Source organism: Triticum dicoccoides, chromosome 5B (genome assembly GCF_002162155.2).
Source record: "Triticum dicoccoides isolate Atlit2015 ecotype Zavitan chromosome 5B, WEW_v2.0, whole genome shotgun sequence".
Lineage (NCBI taxonomy): Eukaryota > Viridiplantae > Streptophyta > Magnoliopsida > Poales > Poaceae > Triticum > Triticum dicoccoides.
Window position 1 is genome coordinate 666,413,630 of NC_041389.1, and position 19,203 is coordinate 666,432,832.

At 45.1% G+C, this 19,203-nt stretch overlaps 2 protein-coding genes and 1 long non-coding RNA gene across 4 annotated transcripts; all 3 read left to right on the forward strand.

Moving 5' to 3' along the window:
• Window positions 1-3,055: 3,055 nt before the first annotated feature.
• Window positions 3,056-4,097, forward strand: LOC119306568 (E3 ubiquitin-protein ligase EL5-like). The gene has a single exon (XM_037582751.1). It carries the CDS (start codon window positions 3,115-3,117, stop codon window positions 3,742-3,744), a length of 630 nt encoding a protein of 209 aa, XP_037438648.1. The 5' UTR covers window positions 3,056-3,114; the 3' UTR covers window positions 3,745-4,097.
• A 5,700-nt stretch (window positions 4,098-9,797) lies between these two features.
• Window positions 9,798-12,050, forward strand: LOC119312463 (glutathione S-transferase T3-like). 2 transcript variants are annotated; one of them, XM_037588186.1, is made up of 3 exons: window positions 9,798-9,982; window positions 10,696-11,202; window positions 11,276-12,050. In XM_037588186.1, exons 2-3 carry the CDS (start codon window positions 10,705-10,707, stop codon window positions 11,603-11,605), a joined length of 828 nt encoding a protein of 275 aa, XP_037444083.1. In that variant the 5' UTR covers window positions 9,798-9,982; window positions 10,696-10,704; the 3' UTR covers window positions 11,606-12,050. The 2 variants fall into 2 exon arrangements, with proteins under 2 accessions (XP_037444083.1, XP_037444084.1); XM_037588187.1 differs by lacking the exon at window positions 9,798-9,982 and adding an exon at window positions 10,356-10,436.
• Window positions 12,051-17,254: 5,204 nt separating this feature from the next.
• Window positions 17,255-18,114, forward strand: LOC119312464. The gene is made up of 2 exons (XR_005151361.1): window positions 17,255-17,505; window positions 17,993-18,114. It is a non-coding gene; the product is annotated as an uncharacterized LOC119312464 (long non-coding RNA).
• The last annotated feature ends 1,089 nt before the right edge of the window (window positions 18,115-19,203 follow it).

Here is a 19,203-nt window from a genome sequence, read left to right on the forward strand (position 1 = left end):
ACATATTCACGGAACCTTCTGTGCAAATAACACGGTATTATACACAAAAATAAAGTTGATAACTCACTACAAACCCCACGGTAACTTTTGACCCTGGTGTGTAAATAACTTCATAACTTGTGTGTAAATAACATGGTAATATACATACAATAGAGCTGATAACTTACTCTATCCGGCCGTGGTAACTTTTTGACCAGGGAAAAATGTTGTTAAAAAGTACCTCCCAATAACTCATATGTAAACAACATGATAATATACGCACATCGGAGCTGATAACTCATATACAAATATCGAGGTAATTTTTTGACAGAGGGAATGAAAATTAATGAAAAAATAGCCCCGATAACTTTTGTGCAACATGGTAATATACACAACAAAGCTAATAACTCACTGCAAACACCATAATCATTTTTTGAACCCATGATAAAAGTTTGTCGAAAATATACTCCCAGTTACTTCTATGTAAATGACATGGTAACTTATGTACGACGGACGTGATAACTTACGTAGCCCAGATGTGGTAACTTTTTGATCCAAAAAAAAGTCATCAGAACATATCAACCTGGGATCTAGTTTTGAAGATCTCGTCGAGACGGTTTTTTTTTTTGCGAAGACGTTTTTTTAATCGGAGCGACGGTTTAAGCTACAAAACATTTCAAAGTTTGAAAAAAAAAGAATCTAGGTGACATCAGTTTTTCGTCTTCTAGTGCACATATGCATGTAATTAAAGGGAATAGTGCACGTGAAAAGAAAATTAGTCATTCTAATGCATGCATGTATATAACTAGAGTGAAATAAGGATCGTTCTTGCCTATTGCTTAAATCCGAACGTTTGGTAGTTATAAAAGTCCTTTGAAAAATACCAGTGCGATGCTGCAAAACAAAAAGGTTAGGGGCTCTCAGGTTCATGTGATTAAAAAAACAGAAATATGAAAAAACATAGAATTTGGATGTCATGTCCATGTCATGTTGAATCCTATAGGAATCAAAAACGCCGGAAGTTAGAAATAATATAAGTTGTTTGAGTGCATAGAAAACATGGAGGAACTTTCCCAACATTAGGCGCGTGCCAGAGTTGTGACAAAATAGAAGAAAATTATGAGGTTGGACTCAATGGACTTTTTCCTTTGGATTTGTTAAGCAAGGCAGACCATAAGAAAATTAGTGTGGTTTTCATTCCTATAAACCAAACAAGCTTTATAGATAAAAAAATCCTAAGAAATGGAATCCTCTCAAATTCCTACGGAATTTCTTTGAACCAAACAGATATTACAAGTAAACCACACATGTCTAGACCAAATGAAAAGTTATTGTGGGTGCATTGATGTACACATTTTTATTTTACTAGGGACATGTAGAGTACTATTACATATATGCTCTTGTCTATCATATTATAACGTGAAATGCCGCCCACGCACACCATTCATCTGACCAAACTTGGACAAGTTTACACGGCAGAAAATTCTCTGTGTACCGACAGCTCAGATAGCCTTAAAAATGCCTTGTAGTCAAACCACGCCGATCAAATTAATCCACAGGAACAATAACCGACCGTGTCAGTGGTAATCATAGATTTAGATGTCATGGGAAGTCAAAGATAATAGAAGTTGTTTGGTTGCATCAAGAAAATACGGAGGAAATTTCCCAAAGCGTTAGGTGCAAGCCAGAGTTGTCACAAAAACAAAGAAAATTATGAGGTTGGACACAATGGAATTGTTCGTTTGGAGTTGTATGCAAAGCAGACCATGGGAAAATTCCTATCATTTCCACTCCTATAAATCAAACAAGCTTTATAGAAGAATAAATCCTAAGAAATGGAACCTCTAAAATTGCTATGAAATTTCTTCGAGTCAAACAAACCCTACAAGTAAACGGCACATGTCTAGAGCAAACGAAAAGTTTTTTTACGGGAGCAAATAAAAACTTATTGTGGGTGCATTGATGTGTACCCTTTTATTTTAATTACATATATGTAGAGCACCATTACATGCTATATAGTGCCTATCACAATATAACGTGAAATGCCACCCACACCGTTCATATTAGCCCATTAAACTTGACAAGCTTAGAGCATCTCTAGGACCCTTTAAAACACAGAAAACTGTAAAATAACTGCCAGTTTACAGTTTTAGGCAGAAAAAACAACATGAATAGAACCCGTAAACGACTCCGACCTGTAAATTTTTTTAAGGGGCGCGGAAAACATCCCCACTGAACCTCTGAAAATAAGGATTACGGAGCCAACCCGAGGGTGCCCTGTATTATGCAAAAGACCATTGACGGGAGTCCAACTGCCATCGGAACCTTCATGGCTCGCTCCCGGCCGTCGCCCCGTCTGTCCCCAGCCGCCGCCCTGCTCATCCAGGAAGCCGCCCCACCCCTTCGGACCGCCGCCGCCGCCCGTCCATCTCGACGGCGCCTCTCGTCCTTCTTTTCAGTCTGGTGCTCATGCCCGCCACGCTAGCCCGCGGGGCTCGCCGCCGCCGGCACGCTCGCCGTCTCAGGGGTCTCGGCACTCGACTGAGTCGTGGTGCACTAGTGCTGCACGGATGAACGTACGTACGCGTCGTGCGCATGCGTTAAATTTGTCGAAATCAAATGTACATATGCATGTTCAGAGCATCTCTAGCTGACCGTGGACACAGGGGGCGAGGAAGAAGAAGGCATGGGAAAAAAATATAAGCGAATATTCGGGTTTCCCGTTTAAATTTGTGGGATCTGTTCGGCCGCAGCTTAAATCAACCCTTAAAATACGTTTTCCACGAGCTGAAAAACGCATTTTCAGTTCCGCGGTTTAAGGGTCCGCTGGAGATGGGAGAAAATTCTCTGTTTACCGAAAGCTCGGGTAAGCCTTAAAAATGCCTTTTAGTCAAACCGCGCCGCTCAAATTAATCCAAAGGAACAATGATCGTCTCAGTGACAATTTGTTCCTCGTCACCCCGTGTGTCAGCGTCGCATCAAACATATCCTAGTGTATGTGACACTGACACCACAGTTGACACGAGCAGCGTCTTGCCCAAGCTAAGCTCTGAGATAAATCCTTCTGCACTTTCACATTGTTTTCCTAGTGTACTTGATTTGTAGTACCAGCCAGAGAGCTTGTCGAGCCGTGCCATGTCAGGGAACCCAGTGGCCGGCGCGCCGGGTGCCGCCGAGCCGTATGTGCCGCAGGCGACCTACAACTTCAGCGCCCGCCTCGCGCTCACCGTCTCTTTGGTCCTCCTGATGATCACCGTCGTCGTCGTCGTCATCCCTCTCATGGTTTACCTGATGATCACTCGCTCACGCAGAAGCGGCGGCCACGGCCTCGCCGGCGGCATCCTCCGGTCCGTTGGCATGATCGGCAGCCGGCGGCACGGGTTGGACGCGTCCGCTCTCTCGGCGCTGCCGGTCACCGCGTACCGGAAGGAGAGCGGCGCAGCCGCGAGGGCTGAGTGCGCTGTGTGCCTGGCCGAGCTCGCCGACGGAGACCAGGCTCGGGAGCTGCCCAACTGCGGCCACCTGTTCCACTTGGAGTGCGTCGACGCCTGGCTGCGCACCAGGACGACGTGCCCTCTCTGCCGTGCCCAGGCGGGGCTGCCCGGCGAGAACGGGCAGGCACAGCCGTCGTCGTCGGTGGCGGCCGAGGAGCCGGCGTTGATTGGTGCTGCCGGAGGAAGCTTGACCGCGACCGTGCAAGGTGGCTCTCCGTGTACCGAGAAAGACGCGCGGGTGTCAACATCCGAATCTCCCTGCTACAAGTAATCAGATAGTGTGGTAGCCTATTTGTACTACTGTTCAAACTATTTCTTTGTATTTGAGTCGGCTTGTAATAAGTGTACGTTGTGTGGCCAATGATCGTTAATTAGCTGTCCAGCCTATTCTAGTTAGAGTTAGTTTAGTGGTGTCTGCAATTTTGCATGGATGTAAGTATACAGTGGTGTGCAACTGCCTTTTGATGTAGCATGATGAGCAACACGAGAACCTACCCTTGGTGCGGGTAATGACCTGATTTGAATTACGGCAGCGCGCAGCGACAGCAGCAAGCGGAGCACCGCCTCGCCCCATGCGTAGGAGACGTTTAAGTTGGTGTTGTGCACGTTGGCGTCGCGCGCTCCATATGCGGAACACCATGTCGTCCTCGGGCCAAAGCTCAGACATCTCCCTTGCCTCCGTTGATGTCGTGTCCCGGAGGGTTCCCACCGTTCATGACGACGAGCTCCTGCCGTATTTTGCGAAGCTCGGCGGCGGCGACTAGCTCATGCCGCACCCCATGGAGGGAGACATCAGGGGCAAATTCACTCCTAAAACAGCCTCAAGGTTGCTTTAAACCAGGATCAGAGAATACGATTTCAAGAATTCAGAGGTGAAGGTTTGATCAATTTTCGTCTCCTGAAGACCCAACGAGGATACTACTCGATAGATAGTACTCCCTCCGTTTCAAAATAAGTGTCTCAACTTTGTAACTTTGATGTTAGATAATAACGAGAATAAACGAGACAAATAGACACGGATTTTTACGTGGAAACCCTTGCGGGAGAAAACCACGAACGCACGAAGGCGCAATCACTATGAGGAGGAGTATTACAAGCACGAGACGACAGACCGTCTGAGGTGCGACTACATGGGGTATATAAGAGGGCAATACATGAGAGTCCTTGGAGGACAAGTAAACGAGTTGTACTCGTACGCGTCGGTACCAACGTAAAGGCCCACACCGTATGTACTACGTCTAGTCCATACGGTACTAGAATTTAGATCATAATTTAACAATCTCCACCTTGATCCAAATTCCCTCCAGTAGTCGAAGAAAGTGAATAACTCCATCCAAATCAGCATAAACACCTTGTGCGTCAAAGTCCATAGGACTAATAAGAAATACCAACTTAGCCTGAGCAAAGCTCAAACTTATTGGTCGGAACTGGCTTTGTCATCATATCAGTAGGATTATCATGAGTACTTATCTTGCATACCTTCAAATTGCCTTCAGCAACAACATCTCGAATATAATGAAATCTGACATCAATGTGCTTTGTCCTCTCATGATACATTGGATTCTTTGTAAGATATATGGCACTTTGACTATCAGAAAATACGGTAGGGCAAGATGAATCTCCACAAAGCTCAGTGTATAAACCTCTCAACCAGATAGCTTCTTTGCAAGCCTCAGAAATAGCCATATACTCAGCATCAGTAGTGGAACATGCCACAATAGACTGCAAAGTTGCTCTCCAACTCACAGCACAACCACCAATGGTGAAAACATAACCTGTGAGCGATCTTCTCTTATCCAAATCACCAGCAAAATCAGAATCAACAAAACCAACAAGTCCATCTCTAGTTTTCCCAAACTGTAAATAAGCATTAGAAGTACCACGCAGGTATCTGAAAATCCACTGAACTGCTTTCCAATGCTCTTTTCCAGGATTAGCCATGTATCTACTAACAACACTCAATGCATATGATAGGTTAGGACGAGAATAAACCATGCATACATAAGTGAACCAACTACACTTGAATAGGGAACTCTAGACATGTACTCAATATTTGCATCTGACTTAGGACATAAAGCTGATGACAATTTGAAGTGTGCAGCTAACGGTGTACTCACCGGCTTGTCATTGTGCATATTAAAACGACGAAGAACTTTATCAATATATCCCTTCTGACTTAGATATACTTTTCCAGGCGGTCTATCTCTGGATATTTCCATGCCAAGTATTTTCTTTGCTGCACCCAAATCCTTCATCTCAAATTCATTACTCAATTGCTTCTTTAGTTCATTAATCTCTGACATACTCTTTGCAATAATAAGCATATCATCAACATAAAGGAGCAAATAAATAGTTGAACCATTGACAGTTTTCAAATAAACACAACTATCATAATTAGACCTTTTGAAACCTTGAGAGAGCATAAAGGTGTCAAATCTCTTGTACCACTGTCTCGGGGATTGCTTCAATCCATAAAGAGATTTCTTTAACTTACAGACAAGCTTTTCTTTTCCAGGAATAACAAAACCTTCAGGTTGTTCCATATAAATATCCTCTTCTAATTCTCCATGTAAGAATGCAGTTTTAACATCCAATTGTTCAAGCTCAAGATTATGCATGGCAACAATACTGAGTAAAGTGCGAATAGAGCTATGCTTCACAACAGGAAAAAAGACTTCGTTATAGTCAATACCTGGAATCTGGCTATAACCTTTAGCAACTAACCTTGCTTTATATCTTGTCTCATCATTAGGAGAAACACCTTCTTTCCTCTTGAAAACCCACTTGCAACGAATAGGTTTCTTCTCTCTAGGCAATTTTACTAAATTCCAAGTGCCATTCTTTTCAAGTGATTCCATCTCATCATGCATAGCAGTCATCCACTTATTACTATCACCAGAAATAATAGCCTCGGAATATGAAGAAGGCTCAGCATTACCTTCAATTTCTTCTGCAACAGATAAAGCAAAAGAAACAATATTGCACTCTTCAATTAACCTGTCAGGTTTATTAATACCCCGCATAACTCTGTCATGTGCAAGATTCCAACTGGGTGGAACAATAGGCTGATTTGGAGTGGGAGTGACATGATCATCATTAACGACGGGTTCATCATGTGCATCAACAATTTCATTACCAGATGTATCACCTGAATCAATAACATGCTCCACCTGAATAGTAGGCTGCTGAATAGTAGGCTGTTGTTCACTCTCAACGGGAACATTAGTAGATGAAACATCATGTAACATAGCAGATTCATTAAAGATAACATTTCTGCTAATAACAACCTTCTCGGTTTCAGGATTCCACAATTTAAAACCTTTAACACCAGACTTATAACCAAGAAAGATGCACTTAACAGCCCTAGGCTCCAGCTTTCCGTTATCAACATGAGCATAAGCAGTGCAACCAAAAACTCTCAACTGTGAATAATCAGCAGGTGAACCAGACCATACCTCAATTGGAGTTTTCTTATTAAGAGCAATAGATGGTGAACGATTAATGAGATAACAAGCAGTGGAAGCGGCCTCAGCCCAAAAACGCCTATGCAAACCTGCATTGGACAACATGCAACGGGCTCTGGAAATAATGGTCCTGTTCATAGCTCATCAACACCGTTTTGTTGAGGAGTATAAGGAACGGTGTAATGTCTGACAATGCCTTCAGACTTGCAATAATTCTTAAATTCCTTAGAATAGAATTCCATACCATTATCAGTCCGAAGTATTTTTACCTTCCTTTCAGTTTGTCTTTCAACCATAATCTTCCACTCCTTAAAAGCTGAGAATGCTTCATATTTATGCTTCAAGAAATAAGGCCAAACTTTTCTTGAATAATCATCAATAATAGTCAGCATGTAGCTAGCACCACCTAGTGACTTCTTGCGAGATGGTCCCCATAAATCAGAATGCACATAATCAAGAATACCTTCAGTTGTATGAGTCGAAGTATTGAACTTCACCCTCTTGTGCTTGCCAAAGATACAATGCTCACAAAATTTCAATTTACCAGGTTCATATCCATCAAGAAGACCTCTCTTATTTAACTCTGCTAAACCAAGTTCACTCACATGTCCAAGACGCATATGCCAAAGGTTAGCAGCATCACAATCAGAATTCTTTGAAACAACTAGAGTAGCGTTACCTGAAACGGTAGAACCTCGAAGGTAATAAAGACCATTGGTCGAACTTAAGTCACCTTTCATCACAATAAGGGAACCTTTGGTGACTTTCAAAACACTATCTCCACCTGAATACTTGTACCCCTTTGCATCAAGGGCACTCATAGAAATAAGATTTCTCTTCATCTTCGGAATATACCGAACATCTGTCAAAGTTCTGATTATGCCATCAAACATCTTGATTCGAATAGAACCTATGCCTTCAATCTTGCATGGTGAATTATCAAAACCCAAAACGGAACCAGCAGCAGTAGTGAAATCAAAAGTATTAAACCAATCTCTATGTGGACACATATGAAAAGTGCATGCAGTGTCAAGTACCCACTCATCATTGGTCTCAGCACATCCAGCAATAACGACAAGAGCATCATCGGAACTATCATCACGAGCAACGTTAGCAGAATTTTCACCTGGTTTGTTACCTTTCCTCTTTTCCTTGTTCTGCAACTTGAAACACTCAGAGATGTCATGCCCGTCTCTCTTGCAATACCTGCAATACTTCTTGTCTCTGGATTGCGACCGGCCCCTGTAGCCGTTTTTACTTTTGCCTCTGTTTCCATTATTGGAGTTCTTCTCCTTTGTCCTGCCACGAACAGATAATCCCTCGACTTGGGATGAACTCGAACCATCATGAGGCACCATTAATTTCATCTTCTCCTTAGAGTTCAAAGCTTCATAAACTTCATTAAGCGTGAGAGTATCACGACTGTATAATATGGTGTCTCTAAAATTGGTATAAGAACTTGGCAGTGAACAAAGTAACATTAAAGCAGTATCTTCATCTTCATACTTAACCTCCATTGCAGCTAGATCAGATATGATCTCTTTAAATTCTGAAATATGATTCAAAACATTACCTCCCTCGGGTAACCTGTGCAGGAATAATTTTTGCTTCAGATGCATCTTGCTGGTGAGATCCTTAGTCATGCAAATCCCTTCCAGCTTTAACCATAGAGCGGCGACAGTTTTCTCACTCAAAACTTCCTGCAAAATATTATTATGCAAATGGAGTTGAATTTGTGACAAAGCCTTACAATCAATTCTTTTCTCCTCATCAGTCCAATCTTGAATTCGGTTCTTCCCAAAACTATCCTGTGCTACATCATAGTCGGCCTGTGCCAACAACGCCCGCATCTTGACTTGCCATAGGGTAAACCTTGTGTCACGGTCCAGCAGCGGAAAATTGTACTTCATGGATGCCATGAGTAGATTAAATCTGTGTACACAAAGTAGTACAAGCCGGTAGAAAAAATTCTTGACATAATTTAATATGCGAATCAAAAACTAAAACAGATAGCACCTGGTAGTATACTCGTGTGCACGTAGCAACCAAAGACAAAAAAAATCTGACGTGGATGACTTCACGTGGCACGTAGTACTGATTGTTAACTTTGCCTTCACGTGAAAAGTAGCAAGGCTACTACCAAGATCGATCTTGGAAAAAAAGTGAGTACTAGTAGTACTTGGCTTCTGTCTTCACGTCACGATCGGGGGAAGCAGCACCACACGTGATGCCCTCGAGACTTGAAGCAGCGTCTCGGTTGATCGGAGAAAGCGGCTGCTCCCTTGCTGATATGAACGCGTACGGACTGTTGTCGGTCTCGGCGTCGTACAGACTAGCAGCACGCGGAAATCGATCCTGCCTCGGATCGCCTGGTCACATGCCGGCGGCGGCGCGCAACCCTAATTCTCTCGTCTCAAATCTCGTATCTGTAACTTGGCTCTGTATACCACTTGTTAGATAATAACGAGAATAAACGAGACAAAGAGACACGGATTTTTACGTGGAAACCCTTGCGGGAGAAAACCACGGACGCACGAAGGTGCGATCACTATGAGGAGGAGTATTACAAGCACGAGACGACAGACCGTCTGAGGTGCGACTACATGGGGTATATAAGAGGGCAATACATGAGAGTCCTTGAAGGACAAGTAAACGAGTTGTACTCGTACGCGTCGGTACCAACGCAAAGGCCCACACCGTATGTACTACGTCTAGTCCATACGGTACTAGAATTTAGATCATAATTTAACATTTGGGGAGTAGTATATATAGTCCCTCCGGTCCTTTTTACTCCGTGTATTAGAGCAAGTCCAGCAGCGCCCCGAAACCCTCCCCGATCGTTATTTTAGGGGAGAACAGCAAAAAAACGCCTCCAGCAGCGATCCCCTCCCTGTTTTTCTGGTCTCCCCCAAATCGCCCTCTCTCTCCCCTCTATCTAGGGGAACGACACCTCCCCGATCCCCTCCCTGACTCGCTGGTGGAGGCAACGGCTGCGTCCGGAAATCTCCCTCCCACCACCACGCCGCCGCCGCCACTGCATCCCAGGTTCGTTCATTCACTGATTTTCTCTCAGATCCGAGCAAAGTAGCAAATCTAGGGAGGGAGAGAGATCGCCGTCCGGCAGTGGATACGGGGGCGCGGCCGTTGTGGCTTGCTTGAAGAGCCGTCGGGCATTGGATACAGGGGGACGGGCATGGCCGTCGTGGCTGAAGATGAGGATGGGCTCGAAGGGAGGAGCTCCTGCTCGGGGTAGAGAGCAGAGCGGGAGGGGGTCTACTAGCAGCTGCTGCTGGAGGGGATTGAAGGGAGGAGGGAGGAGCTCCTGCTCGGGTAGAGAGCAGAGCGGGAGGAGGTTTGCCAGCAGCTGCTACTGGAGGGGATTGAAGGGAGGAGCTGTTGTTGCATGTGGAGGAAGAACAGAGAGGGAGAGACAGGGTTGGATGCTGGTGTGGGCTGGCTAGTGGAGTTGTTGCATGCGTGCAAATATGGATAGACAAAGGTGATGTTCCAGATTGCTTGTGCATCTTCAGTGCTACTACTATTGCTATTTATTTGAGAAAGAGTACAGAGATGTGAGAAAGAGAGATATACTCGTGCAGGACCAAATAGCACACAGATGTGACATAGAGAGCAGCAAGCAGAGAGAGATTGCTGCACATTTTTACATACAGAACATAGAGAGAGCTTGCTAGAAATTTTTGCTACTGCTACTACTATTTATTTGTGTTGAAGCTTATTGTTTCTTGTTTCTATTTCAGATTTTGGTAATGGACGATCAGAGTTATTTTGATCTATTGCATAGTGATGCCGGATTGAATGATTTGCACTGGACTGAAGAACAACATGTCGATCTTGAAGGGCATGTAGAACAAGAAATTGATCTCGAAGGGCATGAAGAACAACAAACTGATCTCGAAGAGACTGAAGAGCCTACCCCTGTGAAAGCAAGGTCTTCGAAAGCAAAGGCGAAGAAAGCAAGCGCTTCGAAGAGGCAAAAGAATTTCAGCAAGGCTGAAGACTTAACTTTGGTGGATGCGTACCTCGAGATAACTCAAGATCCAATCATAGGAGTAGACCAATCTCGTGACTGTTATTGGAAAAGAATCGATGCTTACTTCCATGCCAATAAATCTGAAGACCATGGTCGCACACAAGGTTCTCTTCAGCATCGTTGGGCTATTATTCAAGAACAAGTGAATAGGTTTTGTGCATGTTATAGTCAGGTCCAGAATAGGAACCAAAGTGGGATGCCACGTGAAAATAAGGTAACAAATATGCTTTGCATGGTTCCTGTTTTGTTCATATCTTTGTTGTGCTGATGCATATGTATTAATGTAGCTATGTCAAGTGTTTGTTCTCTATGCCAATGGAGAAAAGGCAAATAAATCATTTGGATTGATGCATTGCTTTAATAAGTTGGAAGACACCGAGAAGTGGAAATCTCGGTCCCAGAAAAAACAGAAGACATCCTCCTTGGATACTCCTAATTCATCATCTGCTAGTTTGTTTGAGGATGAAGCTACATCTCCCTCTAAAGTTGTTCCTAAGAAAAGGCCACCTGGAATCAAGAGGGCTAAAGATGCAGCATGGCGGGCTCAAAGTTCTTCCAGTACAGGTAATAGTAGTGCCATTGAATCATTTGGGGGTATCTTGGAGACAAGGGAGTAAAAAAGACAAGAGCGATTTGAGCTCATGATTGCAATGGACAAACAGAGAAAAGAAGATAGGTTGGTAGAAGAAAGAAACAAACTTGCAATACAAGAAAAAAATATGGAATTAGAAGAAGAAAAGATACGAATCATGAGAATGGCGGAAGAACGCATGATGGGGGCTGAAGAAAGCAAAATAATGAGCATGGACCTTAGTGGCATGGATGAGCAAGAACAAGAATTCTACAAATTAAGGAAGAGCCAGATCATCAACCGACATCGTAACTCGTCGGCTTGAGCTATGTGTTGTAATTTGTACTACTTATTATCTTCGAACCATTTGGATGAAATGTGTCTTGTAATCTGTACTACTTATTATCTTCGAACCATTTGGATGAAATGTGTCTTGTAGTCTGTACTACTTATTATCTTCGAACCATTTGGATGAAATGTGTCTTGTATTCTGTACTAATTATTATCTTTGAACCATTTGGATGAACTATGTGTAGTAATCTGTACTATGTCTCTGAAACATTTGGCTGACTATGTTAGCTAGATCATTGCTTCCATTACTTAGAAAATGATACAGATAGTGCTTACACTCCCATTATAATTGAAAAACAGTACACACTTGCATAATCTAAAATGATGACATAGACTACATTATTGAAAGCTACATCAGTCCACGGATCTGCCACAGGTGCTCAACTAGATCAACTTGACGCTAACAGTGAACTTGTTTGTCTCGAATATCACTCTGAGCTTGAAGAAACTGAGTCAATGTAGCCGCCTCTCGGTGAGAAGGTATCACTAGTTCTCCCATGTTATCGTAGCGGTAGTCTACACGACTTCCACACTCATCTTCTATTATCATGTTATGTAGGATGATACAAGCTGTCATCACTTCTCCGAGTGTCTCCAGATCCCAATACCTTGCCGGCCCACGTACAATAGCAAAATGAGCTTGCAGAACACCAAAGGCTCGTTCGACATCCTTCCGACATGCTTCTTGAAACCGGGAGAAATTTTTGTTCTTCTCACCTTTTGGATTTGGAATTGTCTTCACAAATGTTGCCCACTGCGGATATATGCCATCTGCAAGGTAATACCCTGTGTTGTAGTTGTGACCATTGATGGTATAATTCACTTGTGGAGCATGCCCTTCAACTAGGTTTGCAAACACGGGTGAACGGTGGAGGACATTTATATCATTATGAGATCCTGGTAAACCAAAGAAAGAATGCCAAATCCAAAGGTCTTGTGAAGCAACGGCTTCAAGAATGACCGTGGGTACGCGTTTATGGCCAACAAAAAAACCTTTGTGTGCAGTAGGGCAATTTTTTCACTTCCAATGCATGCAGTCGATGCTTCCGAGCATACCCGGAAACCCCCTTTGCTCTCCAATTGCAAGTAATCCAGCAGTATCTTCAGCATTTGGAGATCTCAGGTATTGACCCCCAAAGACCTCGATAACAGCACGCACAAATCTTCTAAGATTTTCTAAAGCGGTGGACTTTGCTAGCCGACAATACTCATCAGTAAGATCAGCTGCTATCCCATAAGCTAGGATTCGAAATACTGAGGTCAATTTTTGATAAGGATGTAAACCAGGAACACCAGCACTATTTCTTCTCAGGGAAAAATAGCTATCATGTGCCTCTATAGCACTTGCTATGCGCAGAAAAAGAGGACGATGCATTCTATACCTGTGAAGAAAAACTTAAATGAGACATGAAGAGCGACTACTATGATGAAAACGAAACAGATGCACCAATTTCATACCTATTGTGAAACATCCTTGCCTTGAAGGTGGGGTTCTCTGCAAAATAGTCTTTGTGGAGATTCTGAAAGCGTTCCGCAAAATCGCGCTGAAGAGATTGACGTCCCGGTTGTGAACCTCCATGTCGTGGAGCATCCAACCGGGCTTCTTCTTCCTCTGCTACAATTGCAGCCATCATGAGTTCCTCATCTTCGGAGGAGGAATCTTCGCAAAACTGTCGGGCCAAACTTCGACGGTGACTCATTTTGTTGTGGAGAGATGGCAGAGAGATGGCGAAAGAGAAGTAGAAGAGGAGGCACGATCAGGATTGTGATAGATATGAGGGGTGATCATGTATTTATAGGCCTGAAACTAACCGTTGGAAAACTAGCCGTTGGAAACTAGCCGTTGGTAGTTATGAAATATTCTTAAAATATAGAATAAGGGAGATGTTTAGGGGAACTGCTGGAGTTGAGCAATTTTTACGGGAGAATCTTTTTAAGGGAGTCCCCTGTTTTGAGATATAGGGGAGAAATTTTAGGGGAACTGCTGGACTTGCCCTTAGATCTTGGAAACTTTTTAAAGTTTGACCAAATTTATATTAAAAAACATCAATATCTACAATACCAAATATATATACTACGAAACTACATTTCATAATGAATCAAACAATATTAATTTGGCATTGTGACTGTTGATATTTTTTTAGATAAAGTCCGTCAAAGTAGAGATACTTTAACTTTGAACAAAATTTATATACATACTAAAAAGGACCTAAGGGCGTGTTTCACATTTTTTTTCTTTTCTCACATTACTATACTCTACTAGGCAGTAACACACAAACTAGATCGATCTATACGTACTCTAGCCAGGGTTTATCTAATTTGGCTGATTGGAAAACAAGAGCAAAACATCTTGCATGGAAAATACTATATGAAAATACTAGCGTCTAACGGGGACCACTATTGTCTATTGTCGTCGCGATGTATCTCATCCAGGATCACTGCGAGCGCCACGACGAAAGCATGGTCGATGCCTCCGTTAACACCAACATCATACTCCAGCGGCTGGAACAGTCCCGGCTTCCGGTTAACCCGAGCAACGGTGGCGCCAGCGTGGGACACGGCGGACTCGCGCCCGTAGTGTCCGCGCCGGACGACGACGAAGTCGGGGTGCCTATCGCTGGGGCCGCCGCGGCCAAGGTACACGTGGACGTCGCCCCGGCCGAACAGCGCAGGCATCGCGACGGCGGCGAACAGCAGCTCCGTCGGGCTCGTGCTGTGCCCCCTGAACGCGTCCCACCTCCGGCCGGTCGCGAACAGGGACGGCCTGCGCTTCACGGTGAGCAGGGGGCAGCGCGACGCCGCGTCCAGCAGGAGGGAGTGGCGGTGGAAGCCGAAGCCGGACGCCTCCGCCTGCATCACCGCCGCGCCGCGGACGTCCGTGACAGTCAAGTCGCGCCGCGACCAGCGGCCGGGCGTCCTGGCCACGGTGAACGCCGTGGCGTCGGGCGAGCAGAACCGCGCGTCTACCACCGGCGCCGTGCTTAGGTCCATTGCCAATGGGGGTGGGTGCTCGGTGCTCCGTGCTCGTGACCAGATCGAGCCTCAACAGATTGCCAGGGCTTAACGCACTCCTAATTAAATCCAGTATAATTACAAATTCCTCTTTGTTCAAGACATTAGTTATCCCCTGGCATATGGCAGCGTATGCGCTTGCCTAACCTTTTGAATTTTAGTCCTCTTATATATTTATTATTCATAAGAGGTTAAACTTTCGTTGAATACCTTTCTTCTATACTACTATTAAACAATCAAACTAATTCTTTCTTAAAACCACCCCGCAGATGTACCCAGCCTAATTACCACCGTCAGATTAGCCTCATCTATACTACTATTAAACAATCAAACTAATTCTTTCTTAAAACCACCCCGCAGATGTACCCAGCCTAATTACCACCGTCAGATTAGCCTCACTGAATAAAATCTAATGGTTAAAATTAATTTAATCCCGAGCTATGTGTGCAATTAGCAATTTATTACGACTGACCGCACTCCACCCACGGAGGAATCCACGCGTTGCGCCCGCATACAACCCTTCGTCAACGCAAAATCATAACAAAACAGGGCGAAAAGGGCTTTCCGTCTAGCGACGCCCGCATCGCCTCCCTGGCCGCTCGGGGGAGAACCATAGCCGATCCTTCCTTCCCCTACCTCCTCCCTGGCGCCCTGCGGCGGAGCTGGGTCCGGTCCAATGGAGGGCGACGGCGGGGCATCTGGTTCCTGCCGCCATGGCGCGGGCGCGGGTGCGTGGCGAGCGCTTGGTGTAGTGGCTCTGGCCTCCTCGGGTGGCGTGGATGCACGGGGTGCGCTACACAGGCCTGGAGTGAGTAGTTGCCTGGCTCAGCGGTGGCGCGGGCGGGTAGCCGGAGGTCGTAGCCCAGTGGCGGCGTGATGCAGGCGGCTAGGCTGCACCCTGCACGAGGGCGATGCGGAGGTGCTGGCGCGGTTTGCGCCGCCGGTCAAATCCGGTCCGGGCGCTGATTTCGTTGGCTGCAGGCCAGATCTGCGACTAGGCGCTGATTCTCGCGGATTGGCGCGCGTACAGGTCGTGAAGGAGGGCGTGCGGTGGTTTGAGCGTCCCAGCGATAAGTTGCTCACAGTGGTCGGGCCTGCGGCCAGATCTCGATCGCCCGGCAGGCTGATGGAGGCAGTGGTTAGGCGTTGATGCATTGCAGGACCTTCTTTTCTCCACTAGCATCTCTGCGTGCTATTGTTGAGACTCAACAAGATTCATCGTTGGGTGATTTACTGATTAGTGTAGGCCTCTTCTGTTATGGAGAAATTGGTAGCGGATCACCACCGCCTCCTGTAGTCTTTTTTTTTCCTAAAAAATATCATAAAATAAATCTGCAAGAATTTTATATAACCGTGTACAAAAGAAGTTCTATAAGAACATTAACTTTTTTGTATATCCTTATCTTGCCATCTAGCTTAAATATGATAACCCGGGATATGCTTGGTGCATTACATATTGGGAGTGATTCAAAGCAATGGCAAGAAATTATTTATTTGTACTGTAGCTTGAATATCAATTATTCTATTATAACTATCTTAATTTATTTGCATGTTTTGTTACAATTTTTTGCCAACCATGGTTAACTTAATGCCTTATTTATATACCCGTTCAATTTACACTATAATCTGAGCCCTAAGAGTGCTTGCAGGTCATTGTTCTCACTGCAACAGTTTTGAAATCATCATCTGCAATTAGATTCGATTTGGAGTGTCGGTGGAAGGAGGAGGCAGTGGCGCCGGCACATAGCAAACTGGACTGAAGATGGAGTAGCAGAGTCCTCTGATCTACCACAGTGTCCGAATGATGCTGCCCACTGCTCCATCAGCTTGTACCCCTCATCTCTAAATTAGCATTATAACAAGTAAATACAGAAATGATAATTGCAGCCATGAACCTGTCGAGTCGATATATGATACCATCTTCAGGCACATGATAATCACGCCTTTGCGGGTCATCGGCATACTTGCAATGGATTGAGCAAATGGCCTCTCTTCATTCACACATGTTCTCATTTGAAGCTATTCGAGGTGTGAATATTGAATTTTATTTTCTTATAATCTTTTTAGCGGATTGAAGAGAACTGATTTAGTTTATGTTTTGTTTGGGCAAGTGCAATAGCGGGCGAAGCTTTACTACTAATAAAAGGGTGACTGATAGTTCCAATATTTACTCTTACAACTCGGGTTATTATCTTTTCCAATATATGCATATATAATATTTCTCATTGCACATTATTTAGAAGGTGGTTCCATTTGATACATTTAGGAAGAGTACGGTTTTTTTAGATTTTAATTGATATCTACATTGTTTCTTTGATATAATGGGCAGGTGTTGAAACACATAACAATAGAAGAGATGCATTGCATGTGTATTGTCTTTTAATCATGCACATTTTGGTGCATGATTATTGTCAAATGGTTTGTCTAATACTGAGTAGATCCGCACGTATGTCAAGGTTCTTAATATGGAACCATTAGATGATGGATGACCATTTTTTGCAATATCTGACTGAGGAATAATGGTACAATTGATAAGGGTTGGACTTCCCTCTGCAACCATCCTCTTTGCTAGAGTAATTCAAGGTATGTTTCCTTGCTCATTTAGGCTGGTTACTGAACCTCTTTGTGAACCAATGAAGGCATTCTCTATGCACAAATAACTTAGTCCTACTATTGGTTTCTACATTGAAATTTCCACATTTGAATAATTTAGTAACAATAAAGAGTTTTTTCATTGACTTTGTGAGATGTTACGCAACACCATGCCCCTAATTGTAATGTATTCGATCCTCGTGGCACAATCCTATCTCATGAATAATTGAGACATATATTGATGCATATATGGTGTGACTGGGCACCCGCACTTGTGTAACATTCCAAAAGTGCAATTTATGGAAACCTAGCAATTTTAGATGCCTATGAACATCATTATGTCTCATCACGATCTCATCAAGGATATGGTGCTTTGTTTTGATTTATTTCACCAAAACCTTATTTTTCAATTTATATGTGTGCAAACGATCTTTAATCATCATATTTAACGATCTTTAATGTGTTTCGTCATTTGTAGGCTGCAAAGTGACATAATCATGGATGGTGTTACCTAATGGGCTGGAGAGTTTCTAAATTATGAGATGTGCATGATTAAGCAGGCCCTGCTTCATTACCGAAAAAGGCTTTCGCCCCGTTTTATATATAAAGCATCAAACCACAAGCATCCAGTACAACCACACACCACGGCACCGCAACACATGCACACACCCAAGACATGATACGTAGGCGCTGAGCGCAGCAACACCACTCCTAGCGCTACCGCCCCGAAGATATGAAGCTACATATGACGAACCATGCGCTCCAAGGCGACGCCTTCAGAAAGGAAACGACGCCGGAGCGCCGCCATCGCCCGATCCAAGGATCAGAGTTTCCCCCAGAGCCGCATGACGGGCAATGAGAGCCGCGACGACGCCTTCAAGAAGGGAACGATCTTCGCCGCCGCCTGTCCGTCTGAAGATAGAGCAGGTTTTCACCTCGGCCAACAATCATCGCCACCGAACGCCACAACCCGGCAACCACGCCGCCCACACGACCATGATGACCGGGCAGCACCAAGGCACGGGCTTTGTCCAAGAGCACCGCGCAACCACCACCACCAGGGCCGCCGCCCCAGCATCCAAGACCTCGACATCACCTCACCCGTGACCCGCCGCACCCCACCTTTCGCACCCCTGGGCGACCACCAGCGTCGAGACCCAATAGGTCGGCCAGAACTGGTATCCACCGACCCATCCTGCTGCCCCAAGCGCGAGATGAGCTCGGTCCTGCAGCAATGAGAGGGGGACGAGGTCAATCTTGCTGCATCGTGCGCGAGACGAGCTCGGTCCTGCTGCATCGTGCGCGAGACGAGCTTTGTCCTGCGGTATCGGGCGCGAGATGAGCGGTGGACCGCAGCTGGGAGAGGACCAGCCCTTTGATGGGAGTAGCGTCCGGGCGACGAGGAGATAGGGTGAAGGTCGAGACGGCCCGAACCCAGACAAAACGACGCCGGAGAAGCCGACTGTTGCCGCGGACAGATCCATCGAGCCACCGTGAAGCCGCCACGACATCGGAAGGCTACCGAGACCTGCCCTTGCCGCCGCCCACGGCCGGAGCAGGAGCCACGCCCGACCGCTGCCTATCCGCGTCGCCCGACGAGCTCCAAGCGCCGGAGCCGCCGGGCACGCACCACCGGAGCCACCGCCACTGCACCGCCACCCCGACCAGCCGAGGGGGCCTCGGTCAGGG